The sequence below is a fragment of the Zosterops lateralis genome (assembly GCF_965231275.1).
Source record: "Zosterops lateralis genome assembly, chromosome: 14".
NCBI lineage: Eukaryota > Metazoa > Chordata > Aves > Passeriformes > Zosteropidae > Zosterops > Zosterops lateralis.
The window spans coordinates 17469350-17485608 of NC_139774.1; the positions used below are offsets into that span (position 1 = coordinate 17469350).

Genomic DNA, 16259 nt, shown 5'->3' on the forward strand with positions numbered 1-16259 from the left:
TTAAAAAGATCTTTACAAATTGAAATGTGATACCCTTTTCTCCAAATATTTTAATTGCCATAAATTTGTTTAAAAATACACATTAAACGCATGTTTCAGACACTAAACTTTCTATAATCTCAATACCACAAAATACATAGAATATACTATACAGATGTGGAAAAAATCTAGTTAGTATATAATACTTTGCTCACCATTAACAGCTTTATTACGTGAAATGCACATACTGACTTAGAAATCCTAATTTTGAGCCCCAAAGTACCCTTTGAAATTTCAAATGTATTGCAACAAATAAAATCACAGTTTGTTTCTTTTTTTTTTTTTTTTTTTTTCTTTCCGGTTTTGGTTGAAGACAGATGTCCAAATCTTTTTGATAGAAAACAAAATGTAACACATGGACTTGTCATGTACAAAGCATAAAACAGAGACATCCCATTAGTTACTAATAGTACCTTTCTGTAGGATTAATCAGGGCTTCATTTATAAGTGACAGGTTAAAAGTTACCTCCCCTCCCCAGCCCTCCCCCAAAAAGAAAAACCCCATTCTTCACCAAATAATAATTTCAAATAAGATAAAGGATTTTTTTTTAATAAATATATAAGCACTTTATCCTCCATATACAAAATTTTTTTTTTAAAACAATTTAAAAGGGGGGACCAGATACAAATGTCAGGAACTGTGCTTGGAAAGTCATGCCTGGTCCTTGGAGTAGAGTTTGGGATGTGGAATGCCAGGGCAGCGCCAGGAGCCGCGTCCCGGGACAGGGATGGAGATGGAGCCAGCAATGGGCCCATTGCCACGGGGAATTCAATTCCCAGGTGGAATTAAAGCAGGGCCACAACAAGAGCTCAGCTCCCTGAGCTGCCACAGCAGCTGGAATTGCTCTCAAGGGGATGCAGGGGCTGAGGAGAGCGGCTCAATTGCCCTTCCCTCCCTCCCAAAGGCTGGGACACACCAGGATTCCCCCTGACACATCCTGCCTGGAAACCCCTCCTGCAACAGCTCTGCGCCTTCGTGATGGGACAGCAAAGCTCTGGCTCCTCTCTGGCCTTCAGGATGCCCAGCACTGACCTCATTGCTCGGGAACAGGGGTTTTCCAGAACGCTGACACATCAGAGGGAGAAGTTTCAACCCTGACCCAAGGATTTGTCGTGAGGGTTAAGAATTTGGAAGCTGTTTACTCCCCAATGGGTAATTCAAACTTGACTTGCTCAGGCCCTTGTGGATCTGCCTCAATGGAAACACTGCAGTGACAGCAAAGATCTTTTCAGAAAATGACATTAAATACAGCAAAGGTAGTTTCTCTCTCTTTCCAGCAGTTTGCCTTTTGGCAAACTCCATAATTCTCTGCCTACGGCTTTATTTTACTTGCCCCAGGCAAGTGCTACATCATTCCCATAAATTCTGACTCTCTGTGTGTTGGGGCCATTCATAAATACATTTCAGGGCATTTTTTTGTTACCACAGCAATCAAGCCTCAGCAATCTAAAGGAATATACATTGCACTCCTGGATAATATGCAATATTTATCACCAATAAGATGGTGACTCAGCACTCAATAAATAATATATCAATATAGTCAGTTGCACCATAATCTAAAAACAAGTATAACATATACTTTGGACAGACTGAGTCATATATATATACATATATATTAAAAGACACATACAATACAAATTGCATACTGCCATCGAAGCCAAGGAGAGCTGTCCGTCTGCTCTGCTTTATGGCTGAGATTCAAATCAAAACAAAAACTCTTGGGCTGGTTTACTCTGGTGTCCTGAAGATTTGTTTGGAATTATAAATAAATGGTTTGCACCTTTATCACCTGGAACCTGCAAGTCTGAGAGCAAAGTCAAACAGCACAGATAGCTGAGCAAGCCTAGTCTGATTGAGCCATTTTTTAAGATTCACCAACTGGGGCCATGATCAGCAAAGGGAATTAAAATTACAGTTTGGATGTGCATTGATACGTATTCCCTGTCCAGGGAATCATTTGGGAAGCCAGGACTGGGGAGTCCCTCTGTAGCCACTCCTGTGACCTGCACTCCCCCTGTGGTGCTGGGAGCTGCCAAGGACAGGGACAGAGCCCTCCTACGTTGGCAGAGGGATGGAAGCCTAGGATGTATTTGCTTTTTTATTTTATTTTTTTTGGCTAAAAAAAAATTCTGATCGAGTACAGAACTTTCCTCTTGGAAACAAGGGTCAATCCCAAATTAAGACATGCTTTTGGAATTGAGAGGTCTGAACTGATCTGCCTGCACCAGCCCCAGCTGCACGAGGCGTTTCCTATCCATCCCCAAGCCCCCACGGACACAACACCTGGGACAGCACTCCAGAGGCTCTGCCACCACGGAGTCCACCCTTCAGCTGGGACACTTCCAACCAGCTCAGGTCCAACATTTTTGACATGATGCAAAAAAATAATAATAAAAAAAGCCTTCTGCTTGTTTGAAGCCAATTTCTAAGATCCACTGCTCTAGGGATAAGCGATGCGTTTTCCAGAGGCCAATTTCGCGTGACACCAAAAGGTATTTTGTGGGACTCTTAAGTTAAGGAAAACAAAATTCCCCGAGATGACACCATTCCTGCTGACTGACAGCAATGGTGACTGTGCACAAAGGAGCAAGCCAGGAACAGCCACGCTGGCTAGTGCAGCACTACACACAAACCCACCCACGAATGCGACTTCTACCAAGGGATTTCTCAGCGTCAGAGGTGTGCGAGGCACTTCAGAGGAGGAAAGGAAACACAGCTGACAGTGTCCCATGCCCACGGCGGGGGAGTTCGAGGGTACAGAGTTCTGTCTCCAACAGCAAAGACTAACAGAAAGGTGACCTTGCACAGTGATTCCATAAAAAGGATGCTCCGACAGACCTGAAGAGTCGAGTCGGGGAGAGCCCCAGGTCTGTTCCCCGTTTTATCAATCCGGACGTAGCAAAGCTTTTCTGGAAGTACAAAACACGCTGGGACGCAAAGGAAGCTCTACGAAGATGCAGCTACCTTGTAGTAGGTTACTAATTTGCAAAACTTCTAAACTCTTAAAGCCCATAGGACATACTGCAGTACTAAGGAGCGTAGAATTCTATTCCTTCTCTCGAGGTTGCCGTGATTTTGGCACTTAACTACACCTACACAAAAAATTTAGTGCAATAATTTTCCTGAACATGCACGTTCATATCTGGTACAGAATAAAAAGGGTTCGATGGGAGAGAAAACAAAGCAGCATTCCACAATCTCACTCCAAAGGATTCAGAGTTGGACTCTGGGGAAGGAGACCACCACGATTGAGTGACAGACACCGGGACTTTGAAAAAAGGAAATGGAATTTTACCCAAGTACTGCAGAAGACCACTGCATACAGTATACCTGGTCCTGCTGTAAAACATCTTGTAAACAGTTCATAAAATCTTCATCTAAAAGTAAGGCATAAGGCACACCAGACATGTTGGGGGCACTAAGCAATACTGAAAGCAGTAGCATTTGAAACCTTTAACTCAGACAAGCACCTCACGTGGGAAAGGTACTTTGGTTTGCACTCGGAGAGGGGCCACCTGCAGCTCCAGCAGCCCCCTCGGGAGTGGACGTTACGTGACACCAACGGGACCTTCATCAGCACGGGGTAAAGCCAAGTTTGCCATCCATCCTGCAGAGCCCAGGGCTTCCTGCAGGAGCAGCTCTGCTCCCACCCCACGGTGGCTGCTGCACTGCCAGCCTGTAGTGTCCATCACCCAGCAGACCCTAAGAGGACAACACGGACTCTAGAGTTCTACTAAAGATTCCTGGTTTCTCAGTCAATGGAAAAGATGCAGATGACGGTTCTGGTGGGAACTGAACTGCTCTTGGGGTTTGGAACCACAGAGTTCCCCCAGTTTCCTAACTGTCAAAAAAGTGACGAGCACGGAAACAAAAGGTATTTGAAATGAAGAGATGCAAAAAAAAAAAAAAAAAAAAAAAAAAAAAAAGCACGAGATTGTCCTTTTCCACAGCCTTTCCTGTTTGCATCGCACCCACTGGACTGAAGGTCATTCCTACACCATTGCCTGGACGTTACATTAAATGCAAATTACTGTAATGTTTTGTGATTGTTATAGTGTTAATCCATGGCTTGAAGCTGCCTTGGAAACAATCCAAGGCAGATCCAGCTAAATATTTTTCCATAATAAATTTCTTTATAATTCATTTAAATGAAGTATCTCAATACGTAGAAGAATATCTGGAACTTTTTCTATTTAGTACAAATTCTGCAATAATAAATCTGTAGTTGTCATTTATTAGTCGACTCATAGGCATTAGGCATGAGAAGTATGGTGTCCCTACTCGTTAGAACCTATCAACCCTAGTTCCTTTTACAGGCTCTACCACCACAAGACATTACAGAGTAACAAAGCTCACAAAGTACTTAAATAAAGTGTCTAGGTTTAATTTCTAAGTACTCAAAAGGGGAAATTTAGGGAAGAAGAAATAGCTAAAACCAGCCCCAAATGGGGCTTTTCAAAATTAAAATTAAAAAAAAATTAAAATAAATACGATTTAAACTGACTATTTATGTATTGTGACTGGAATCCCAATGATCCATCCATGACAGATCAGCGAAACTACCATCATTTTTTTTTTCATGTAGCAAATTTTCAAACATATTTAAATAACTTAAACCGGGAACACTGGAGAGAAAGTCCATGAACCAGCTGATTCGGGGGGGGGTTAAAACACAAAAAAAAAAACAAAAAAAACAACAAAACACCACAAATGAAGGATGGGAGACGTGGGAGAAAGCATTCCTTGCTCTTAGTGTCAACTAAGCAATGTGTTATGGCAGTCTTCCTTATTGAACATGACACAGTGTTGTGGAGAGGAATCAGAGGCAGCTGAAGAATGGGCTGGGCTGGGCTGGGCTGGGCTGGGGGTCCTCACTTGGCGTCCAGGCGCAGCCAGTGCAGCCCCTGCCGCGTGTAACGCACCAGCTCCGTCATCATGCTCGTGTTAAACACCAGGGGCCCCATCACCTTGTCCAGCTCAGCAAAGAACTCTAAAACAGCACAAAACACACGTTAAAGGAGAGCAATTTGGTAAGCGACGTCCAAACCTGTTGTTGGGGAAGATGAATCAGAGAAATCTTATCAATATGATTGCTTAGCCAAAGATTCTGAAAATACGAAACTTAGAATCAAAATAGAAATGGAAGCTTTGAATTGTAGGATATCAAGTCTTATATAACCTAAACACAATACCCCTGACCAGCTGAAGGAGAATCCCTTTGGATTGAACAATACCTTTCTGCTGGCTGAGGGATCCAAAGGTCAATGTAACAAAACAGAAAAGTCTAAAGAGGAGTTTTTAGAGTTTAAAATATAACACATGGTAATGTAGTAGTTCTTATAGGCTGTGTGGAGATTCTATAGGATTTTGTGTCTTGTATTGGTTGGTCACTGTAAATTAGAATATTCATCACAAAAGGAGGTAGAATGGATTGTAACCAGGACCTTGCTCACTTTTCCCTGCTCTATTCCCCCTGCACTCTGACCCTGCCATCCTGCTCTCTCACTCCCTTCTCTCTCAGCTTTTACCCTCTTGCTTTTTCTCCCTCTCTCTCTGGCACTTCCCTCCAGCCCAGGCTGGTGGCTGAAGGCAAAGCCCTTTCTACCCATGACCCTTGCAATAAAACCAGAATATCTCAGCTCTGCAGAGTTCCTTGTCCCTGTAATCCACGGATGCTCCTGCACAACCCCAGCTCCCACCATGGATCACCGGGATGGACAGGAAGGGAATGAGGAGAGGTGGGGGAATGGGGCAGTCAAGGAGAAAGGTCCTTCCTAATCCACTTCTCTGCTCTTCTGCACAAAACTGCTTGGAAACGACTAAACCACTGCCAAACTCCTTGGTTTTCCCCTAAAACTTACATTTCATTAACTGAAAATAATTAAACTACTGCCAAAACTTCCTTAGGAAGTCTTCGCTAAAGGGAAACGCATCAAGTTCCTCTTCCTACACTGAACATTTTACAGGAAACAGCACAAAGATTTTTATGTTTTATGTCACAACTCCAACACCACTTTGACAACCACAACACCAACCTGGGTGTCACTTTCCCCTTGATTTTGCAGAGCTTCAGCACACCCATCAACAAAACCAAAGCTTTGGGAGTGTCCCAGCTCTTTCTGGAGGTTTCAACGCCCCTGGGGCAGCCCTTACCTTTCTGCTCTCTCGAGAGCTGCTCTGCTTGTTCCCAGATTTCAGTGGCATAGAGGAAGTTGGAGGTGACCTGGACGTAGCTGGCAGCCATCTGATGGATGCGCTGCGGGATCGTCACCGAGGACCCGCTCCCTGAAGGGTTGGCTGCCCCAGAAGAGTAATTTCCTGAATTCCCTGGAGACAGCTTTGGAGAGACTGGAGATGGCATCCCCACAGGTTTGCTGTTCATCCAAGAGAGGAAAGATGGAATTGGAAAGGCAGTTTTAAACACAGATGTCCTCACTAAGATCCCTCTGCCCAAGCTCAGGGTGTGCCCACTTTACCCACCAAAAATCAGGATTTGCCCTGCAATAGATGAAAATCTCGAGCTGGGAACTGCTGAGGATCATCCAACGATTATTTCCAGCTTACAAAACCTAATTACCAAACCTCAGCATCTCCTTATTCAATAAATTCATTGTTGAAATGAACTTTAAAGAGAAAGAATGTAAAAATTACAGCTACCTGGTAACTCCACTGCCAGCCCTATTGCACATTATTGCAGATAACAATGAAAATCTGAAGTGCCCTCCCCTCAAACTCATTGAATAATTCATCAAAGGTCCATTATTGGGTTTAAAAGAGCAGAAGTGATTGCTAAACTATGGAACAGAGAATTCTGCAAGTGACTTGCAGCACTAAAAAAGCTCTTATTTGAGGGGAGAAGCATTAAATTAAACACCAAAACTCTCTGGGATAAATGATTTGTGGGTCAGTGGCACACTGTCCCTTTTTTAGCCTGACAAACCCTGCAGAGCTGCAGCACCTCCCTCCACTACTATAATTACACAAAAAATGGATCCAAATCCACACCCTTCAAATAATCAGCCCAAAAGCTGCTCCTGGCACAGAGGAAATGGAGAAAAAGTCCTGTAAGTTGAGGAACAGAGATAAAAGCTTTCACCACTCACCTTCCCATACCAGGTGACGGTGCTTGAGAATTATTGTAGCAATTCTGTGTGTGGGGAGGGAAAAAGACACATTTCACCTGATTTGTATTTATACTTTCACTAGTTTCATTTTATCTGGTTGTTAAATTGGTTCTTTTTAAGCAAAGTTTTTTGGTTTGCAGTTGTACTTTCAAGTGATGTTCTCAATAATATCACAGTAAATTGAAATTTAGGGAAATATCCTTTTTTACTCATGGCTAAGATACAAATCAAGGGGTTATTTTAGCAAAAAGAACAAGTATTAGAGTAGTCCATCGCCCCTTATGGGAACATTTTAGGGTTTTCAGGCCTTTAATAGACAGAATTTGTTATCACTGGCACTGAACACTTAAAGATATCCCAGATCTGAAAGCCTGGGTATGTGATGAGCTGATTCCACTCAGCACTGAGAGCTGGAAGCTTCAGAATCAACTGCACAGAAATTTAAGATAAATTCATGGGCAATTTACCTAAACCCAGCCAACATCCCACTGCAAACACCCTTCTCCTTGAAGCCTACTACATTTATTAAAGAAAAAATTAACAGAGACTTGTCATGCCAGCAGGGTTATGGTTATTAAAGCTTTAATACACCTTCAAGTCCAGTTCTAAACAGATGCCCACATGCAGCAGCCTGAAATTGGATTTTGGGAACTTTAAGTGATGGAGAGCTTCCACACCATCAGGTTTTAATGCTCTAAGAAAATAGAGATGCAATTACCTTCAGATGTTCAGTCAGGGTTTTTGAGTATTTCAATGCACTTTCCTTTTTCAGTTTGAAAAGCCTCAGGTAGAGCAGAGCTTGGCACCGAAGGCTGCCCAAAGACAGGACACAATTAGAGTCAGCTTTATCTCAACTCAGTGAATTTCAAAAATCTAAAAGCTGTGGTCTTGATGTTCTCTCTGCCAACTCAGCTCTCGAATTGTAACTCAACCAGAAAATCCACAACCACCTTGGAATTCTGAAGGGGATTGAAATAACTCCATGTGCCTCAAGCTGGAACTGAAACTCTCAGTGATGCTGCTGGGCTTGGGAGGCACCAGCAGTGACCTGGACAAGGGATAATTCTGTGCCAGGACACCCTGTGTCCCTGCAGGGAATTCCCTTTGCTCTGCCCTGAACCAAAGAGTTTTTGGTCCTTTACACCTTCAGCAGCCACTCCTTCAGCCCCAGGGCTCCTGCAAGTCCCCACAGCCACTCCAATGTGATTTATCCCTGTCTCAGTGCTCAGTCCAATGTGATTTACCCCTGGTGCTCAGGAGGCACCTTCTGCTGTCACTTTTCAATGTTTCAAAGCTTTGTTCCTGGCTGGGAACATCCCCATTTACAGAAATCAGAATAATTTCTGTGCACAGCCAAGAGGAAATCTCCAGTGTTTGGTGCACAACACCCAAGGGCTGAGTGTAAAGCAGCATTTTGTGTAGATTACAGATGGGAAATGCAGGAGGGCACTGCAGGAGGGCCCAGCACACTCACCAAAGCACTGCCAGCCTTTTGTCTGCAGCCGTGGCATCTGGGGCCAAGTAATTCTTCAGTTTCATAGTGTATCTGCAGAGAAAGGCAGCAAATCAGCCCCCAAAAAAAACTGCTTTCATTTATCATTCACAAAACACTCATGTTCTCATGAATTTCCATTTTCAGCTGTCTCCACTGTTTTAGGGACAGCTCTCAGCCCCAAATAAAGCATTGACTCAGCAATAATCAGAATAATTCTGCTCCTTGTGGGTCACTCATTGTGACCCACAAGGAGCAGAAGCCTCAGCAGAAACCACCTCACCCCTCCTGGAAATGCTTTAAACCCCAGCAAATGGAATGAACTGGTCACTGCTCCAGTGTTACTGGGAATGAAAGAGATCTCAAAAACTGGGGGCAAAACCTCACATCTCTGACTCCCAAAGCTCCACCCCCAGGCAGAGGAGCTGTGCAAAGCCTTACTTGATTAATTCCACAGTTTCTGAATACATAGGGAACGGGGACTTGGATTCCTGAGCATTTTTCTCCAATGCATTCCCACACTCAATGAAGGACACGACGGCGTCCAGGTAGTACACGGCCTTCTCGAACCTGTCCGACTGCGGGGAGAGAGAACAGGGCACAGCTCAGACCTGGAGCCTCACCAGGGCAAGGGAACCCCTGCAAAGGCAGCAAGACAAGCCCAGGATTGGGGATCCACTCACCAAAGCATCTGCATTGTGTTTCAGCTTCTTTGCTTCCTGCAAATAATGATCGGCTGAGTAAGTCCTGCAAGAGAGGAACGGGGGTTTAGGGACTGGAGGAACCCATTCTTTACCTTTTGTAACTGCAGCTTCTTAATATTGCCACATTTCAGGGCTTTTCTTGTTCTCAGTCAAGCTACACTGTGCTAGAAGTGTTTAAAGGAATCTGTTAAATTAGTTAACTACTAGGATAAAGTTGTTAAAAGTAGTTTCAGGTTAATTCTCTGGTTTCAGGTAATTCCAACGGTATTTCAATCAAGTTCTTAAGCAGAAAGTGATTTTGAATTTGGTGCAAACATGATCTCATCTGTAAAGTGAATTTGAAGAAGTGCTTTCAGAGCAAGCTGACATCTGAATTGGCCCAAGTGAAACCTCAAGGCTGACAAAATAGTGAAATATCTGTTTTATTTTCTTTTCAAGGTATTTTCTTTGATAGAGAGCTGGTGTGTAATATCTTTTGTGGAGCAAAATGCCAACTCTCCTCTGTGGGGAGCTGCCTGTGCTCGAGATCCAGAGCCCCCAGAGAGGGAAAGGGAATTTTCTGTCCTTACCTATCATCAAAAACGAGCTTTGCTCTCCTCGACTTCGCACTTTCCGTGGCCTGAGCAGAGGCAGGAGGGCAGCTGGAGGAATTGTTCAGGATCTTTTCCTGGAAGGGAAACCCATGCCATGATTACAAGAGGAGCATTTGTTGTATAAATCCCCCCATGGGCTCCCCCATTCCAACCAGGAAGGACATTTCTATTTTTAAATTCCATCACATCGAGCTTCCCCACCTAAATCTCTCACAAACCATTTTCTGCACCATCTCCATAACAATGTTTTCTCCCCTCCAACCACAGTGAGCTCTGTAAACTGCTGAGCTGGAGTTGAAATTATCTTCCTACAATGTCACAGAATGAGAGCCAGAGCTTCCCATCCCAGCACTGAGCACAGCCTGAGCTCCTGCTCTCCTTTGAAACCAGGACAAGTTCTGGATCTGCTCTGAGGAGAGCAGAGCAGCCTCCCAGTCCCATTTCCAGGGTGCAAACAGCTTTTTTGTGATGCTCTTATTAACCACTTCAACAATGATCAGGCAGCGCCAGGGGATGACTAAACCCATCCCTCTGTTAACACAGGAATTTGGGCAGGATGAGCATTTGTATTCCATGATGGCTCCAAGTTGTTTTCTCATTTATGGCCTTGCAAGGCACTTGAGCTCTCTGACAGGAAACAATGCACATCTCAAACTAATGATGTGTTAAACTGAACTGGAAATGGTTGTTTAGATCAAACCAAAAAAAAATAAAAAATAAAAATATAAGAGGAAAGGACAGAACCAGCCTTCACCTTGGCTTCCTTGGCACTGCTGGACCCCTTCCCCTCTGTCTTCTTCTGCTTGGAAGAGGAGCTGCTCTTGCTGCCACTGCTGCTCTCCTTGCCTGGGTTGCTGCTGGATTTTAGGGATGAGGACTGACTGACTGTTCTCTTCCTGGAGCTGTGCTCCTGCTTGGAATCCTTCTGCAGGGCTGGGGCAGCAGGGGAGGGCAGCAAATCCTTCTCCTTAACAGCACTTGGCTTTGAAGACCTGGAGAAGAAGAAAAAAAATTCAGGGTTTGGTTTTCTGCCTTAAACTAAACTCAAAAACAACAACGCACAAAAGTTTGATTTTTTTAAATCTTAAACTAAACACCTTTCCCACCCCCCACAGTATTTTTACTATCAGAGCCAACTTTGGAGAAAAGCAGAATAATCCTCTCAGTGAGTAGATTTCTCCAAAGCCAGACTGAACTTGTTTTCACCATTTTATTTGTTCTGACCTGAAAACACAAGCAAAACCAGACAAGTCCTAACCATAAAACCACACCCCTGCAGCAGCTCTGGAGAAAAGGCACCCAAAGGCTCCCAGTGCCAGCGCCAGGCTGTCTGTGCACACCAACAGCTCCAGGGAAAGATGCTCCAGATAAACCTCTGCAAGGCAAGGAATGGGAAATTTCCCCAGCAGAGACTTCCAGGACATTCTCACTGGCTGCTGAGTGATGCTGTTGGTTATTCCTGCCTTCCCATCATTGTTATTTCTATACATTATTTCGAGAAAAATCATAATTTTACTTAATTAAATGTCCTTCAGAGAACTGCACTGGCAATCCAGCAAACACCAGGAAAAAAAAAGCAAATCTCAGGTGAAAAAAAAAAAAAAAATCAAACTAGAAATGTATCCATTCATTCTACAGCTGGTCCCTAACAAACACCAAGACACTGTTTAATTCAGAAGGGGCAAACAAAAGTTGTAACATCCAAACTGCTGCAGTTTCTCACGTCTTTGTAATTTGGCAGTTACTCACTGGACAGGAATATTTTCCACGACACAAATAAAACCAATGTTCAGCTGCTTGAACTGAAACAGAAGTTTCAAAATGCAGTGGAAAAAGACTCAATCTCTCCTGTGGATTAACACTGTCCAAGAAAATCAATCAAATAAAGGCAGAACAGGTGTTGCAAAAAGCATTGGGGAATCCAGAAATAACACATTATTTCTGCTGATTCTGTATTATTTTGCTTTGGTATCACTCACACTTTTCTTGCACTAACAAATCAAGGAGATGGAAGGTTAAATCCATGGAGCCAAAGCTCAGTGCCATCAGCTTCCCAAAGAAAGCCAGTTCAGGAGTTTATTCCCAGCTTAAAACTGAGAATTCCCAGCTGGGGTTAATTTAAAAGCACAGATTTTTGATTTCCAAGCCCCACTGTGTATCAGAGAAAACCAGGAAGGAAATATTCCCTCCACAGGAGGGGTCACCTCACTTTGTTAAGGAGCACAATTGTCCTTGGCCAGTGTTTTTTGGGGATGGAAATTCACTTCCACCAATTGCTTGGAGTTAAATTGTTTGAAAGGTAAGAAAAAAAAAAAATGAAATTTTACCAATTATTTGAGGAAAGCTTGGGGTGGGAGAGAGGAGAAGAGGGGGAGGCTGAGCACTGCTCTCTCCCTGACCCTCAGTGCAGGGCAGAGCAGAGATACTCACTCCCTGCTGCTGGAATTCTTGTGTCCTGAGGGAGCTTTTTCTTCCAGTTTCGTTTTCTTGCTTTCACTGGCTCTGTTTTCATCCTCGTTCTGAGCAAAGCAAAGCAGAAAAACATCCAGCAAAGATGCACATTTACACAGCACTGAGAGAGGCAGAATTTCACATTGAGAGGTGTTAAATAAACATTGAGAGGTGTCAAATAAACCTTGAGAGGTGTTAAATAAACACTGAGAGGTGTTTCACAGTCCAATACAGACCCCAAACCCTTGGCCTACAGCATCTCATCCTTATCAGAACCTGATATTGGAAAAAAAATTAAAATTCCAGCCTGGCCACTAAATTACAACCTGATAAAAGCATCAACAGCCAAGTTGTTCATTTCAGCACAGATAAATTACAACCATGAAATGTCAGGAAAATCTGCCAAAGGTTTTGGCAAGCTCAGGAGACAGATTTGATGATGTGGGGTCTAAAGAGGTGTCTGATCAATGCCAGGAAAGGGTAAAAAATCTAATTAGTCTATTAAAGTCAGCTCAGAGATGTTGAAAACTGGGTATTTATATCAATTTAATCCTCAAGTCACAGGGTCCTGAAGGTAATTTTTTTTTCAGCCAGCACTGGAGGGATCAATACAGCGAATAAGAGGGAAAATGAGGCTTCACAGAACAAATCCTCTGGTAACACACCCCAGATTGAAAACTCAAAGGTTTTGGTTTTGTTACTGATGCTGCAACCTGAGAATTGTCATCAAGGAAACCCAGGAAATGTAGAAAATCAAGTGGAGCCACTTGGGTTTGGAGCACAAAACTGCAGGGGTGGGGAAAGGGGGTCCTGTCCCTGCCTCACACAGGTTTTCATCCTCTCAGGGAGGACCAGAGTGATCTGAGGCTTTACAGTGTTTTATCAATTTCCTGGGATAAAGCCCAAATTTAACTGTTCTCACCAAACCTTTGTGGTTGGGATGTGAGAGCAAAGATCTTTAATATTGACATTCCAAATGTGTAGTTAAAGGCAAAACTGGCCAAAGAGAGAGAGAGAAATCAGGGAATTCAGACCCCCTGGAACATGGGGTGCATTCCCAGGAACATCAGGAATTTCACAGTAACACCTGCAAAAAGCAATTGTTCACTGTACTGCTCAGAGGGATTGGTTATTCCCTTTTTACAGGAGCAGCTCATTTTCTCACTTTATTTCCTCAGCCAGAGAAAACAGGAATCTCAGTTAGGAAGAGCACAGGATAAATCTGTTTGCAGCTCCATGTCAGGGCTCCTGCAGGACACTGATTTCAGTTCACTTTGGTTGCTCAGGAGGAAACTGGTGTAACTGAAATGATCCACCTGGGAATGATCTCCCAGAATCCTGGGATTGCAGATATCAACAAAGTCCCCAACCCCTGTCAGATCCCTCTGACAAGGTAAAATGAAATTTTCAGTGACATCCAGAGCAGCACAGGGATTTTTGAACCCCTGGCCCAGGGCCTCAGAGCCCTGCACTCAGGGAAACCAAACTCCCTGGATCACTGAGCCAATCTGACAGCCCCAGCTTTGCCCTTTATACACACTGTCCCTGTGCTGAGCCTTCAAAAAGCAGTTTAAAATTACACCAGCATTGACTTCTCACATTCCCCCCTCCAGAGGATCCCTTTTATTCATTTCCCCCACTGACTCCTGCCCATTTTACTGCCATTCCTGCCTCTTGCTTCTGCCTGGAAAGATGAAATGCTTTTGAAAAGATTCAGTATTTTTATGGAGAGATCTCCTTGCTCTCAGTAAAGCAGCACCTGAGATGTTTTCTGCTGCTGCCATGCCCAGTCCTGCCCCATCCCTTATCCTGGCAATGGGCAATTCCAGGGCTCAGGGAGCTCATCCAGCTGAAAACTGACTTTTGGGGGATTTCTCATTGGAGCAGCTGCCTGGGCTGGTTGCAGGGAGGCAGGAGAGGGCTGGGTGAAGAACTCAGAGGCTCCAGGGCTGACACCCCTGCAGGTGCCTCTGTAAGAAAATCCCAACAGTCTCCTGTAAGAGCACAGGGATGATCCAGGAGCTCTGCACAAAGCAGCAAAGCCACTCCTGCACAGCTCAGTCCCTACCCTGAGGTGTCACCTGGATTCTGGGGTATTTGATGCCTTAAGTTCTGGGTTTCTTATTTTTCAGATTCTGTGCTGCCTTGGGGGTGTAGTCCTGAGCCTCATATTAAGTGTCACTCAGCTCTACAGAGAGCAGGGAGACAAAACAAATCCTTTTCCTGCTGCACACCAAGGACAACTTTCAGACCCAAACGCACAAACAAGGGAGGAACAAGAAGGATGAGACTTCACAACCTGCAGCTGTAATTGGACAACTAAACCCCAATATGCAAATAGACCAAAACTTATAAAAATGTAATACTTGGTGACCAGCAAGCCATTTTACGACCATTTTAGGTCCATTTTGAGTCCATTCTGGGCCCATTTTGTGACCATTTTGGGTCCATTCTGTGACCATTTTGTGACCATTTTGGGTCCATTCTGTGACCATTTTGGGTCCATTCTGGGCCCATTTTGTGACCATTTTGGGTCCATTCTGTGACCATTTTGTGTCCATTCTGGGCCCATTTTGTGACCATTTTGGGTCCATTCTGTGACCATTTTGGGTCCAACTTGGGTGTAGCCCAGTCCTGCCCAAGGTGGATCCTTAAAGGTCTTCCAATAAATATCTCCTTCAGCTCTGTCCCATCTCAGCCCTCCCAAGGCACCATCCTGAATGCTCTGAGGGCTGAGAGAACAGGGCCCTGCTCACCTGTTTGTGTTTCCTTTTGCCTTTGGTGGAGCTCTTGTCCGAGGGCTGTTTCTGGGAGTCGCGCGCGTGTTTCTCCGGAGCGTTTTTCTTCTCCGCCTTGGTGGTGTCCGTGTCCTTGTAAGGCTTCCCTGGGATCCTGGACAACAGGCTCAGGTCAATCTTCACAATGAGTGGGTACCTTTCATCAGGATCACTCAGCGGGGACAGAAGCTCTTTCTCTTCCATAGGAGAGAACATTCTTTGCCGAAAAAAGCTGTCATCCTCCTCCATGGAAGATTTAACAGGAGTCCTATTGCTCTCAGAGTATTTGGGTGTTTGTGAGGAAGGAGGCAGACTCTCATTTTCATCTGAATCAGAGGATGAGGTATCTGTTTCGATGAATTCCCTGGATTTCTGGGCAGATTTGCTTGAAGCCTTGTATTTCTTTTTCTCTGTCGTAGGTCGAGGGGAAGACTTGGGCTCCTTCTTTATATTGGGTTTCCTGGAGCCTTTGGTGGCTGCCTTGTGCCTGTTTGAAGGGATGTTTGTTGCCATGTCTACTGGGGTTTCACTTTCTATTTTAAGACCTCCTCTGGGCTCTTCCACAGATGTCTTTTCTGCTTTCTTGGGCTGTTTTTTCCCTACAGTCCTCCTCTGAGTGGAGCTGTCGCTCTGGGCAGGTGATTTCTGCCTCCCACGACTGCTCTCCGAGCCCTTCTGGGTGGGTTTGGAATCTCTCCCTGGCGTAGAAGAAATGGAGTCCTTGGATCCACCTTGATCAGTGTATCCACTCCCTGTACCCTGATCCCGTCCCTCTTTCTTGTAGCCTTGGGAAGAAGGGATATTGCTGTCCACGGAAGAAGCTGGTGACACTTTGTGGGAATTAACTTTGTTCAACCAGTTATCCAGTTGCCACTTGTTTGTGGGCGGTGGCTCTGGCTAAAAACAAAGTCAAAAAAAACCAGAGTTAGAGAAAAGAGTTCCCATTTCTCCCATCTTTTCCATGTGGCAGCTGTCTGATGGTGCTCACCAAAGCATGAGGTACACCCAAAACTTGAGATATATAAATGAAACACAGAACCAAATAACATAAATTTTCCTTTTGTCTGCTACCAACAGG

At 44.3% G+C, this 16259-nt stretch overlaps 1 protein-coding gene across 2 annotated transcripts in view; it reads right to left on the minus strand.

Moving 5' to 3' along the window:
* Positions 1-286: 286 nt before the first annotated feature.
* The window catches only part of AFF4 (ALF transcription elongation factor 4), a 48013-nt gene continuing 32040 nt past the window's right edge, over positions 287-16259 (minus strand). For both annotated transcript variants that reach the window (XM_083871435.1, XM_083871434.1), the window contains exons 12-22: positions 15161-16078; positions 12384-12472; positions 10708-10945; positions 9930-10027; positions 9340-9403; positions 9098-9234; positions 8639-8710; positions 7883-7976; positions 7144-7187; positions 6194-6414; positions 287-5030 (exon numbers count right to left, since the gene is read on the minus strand). In XM_083871435.1, coding sequence (XP_083727561.1) covers positions 4912-5030; positions 6194-6414; positions 7144-7187; positions 7883-7976; positions 8639-8710; positions 9098-9234; positions 9340-9403; positions 9930-10027; positions 10708-10945; positions 12384-12472; positions 15161-16078 — 2094 coding nt within the window. In that variant the 3' untranslated portion in view covers positions 287-4911. The remainder of the gene's footprint in view (positions 5031-6193; positions 6415-7143; positions 7188-7882; positions 7977-8638; positions 8711-9097; positions 9235-9339; positions 9404-9929; positions 10028-10707; positions 10946-12383; positions 12473-15160; positions 16079-16259) is intronic.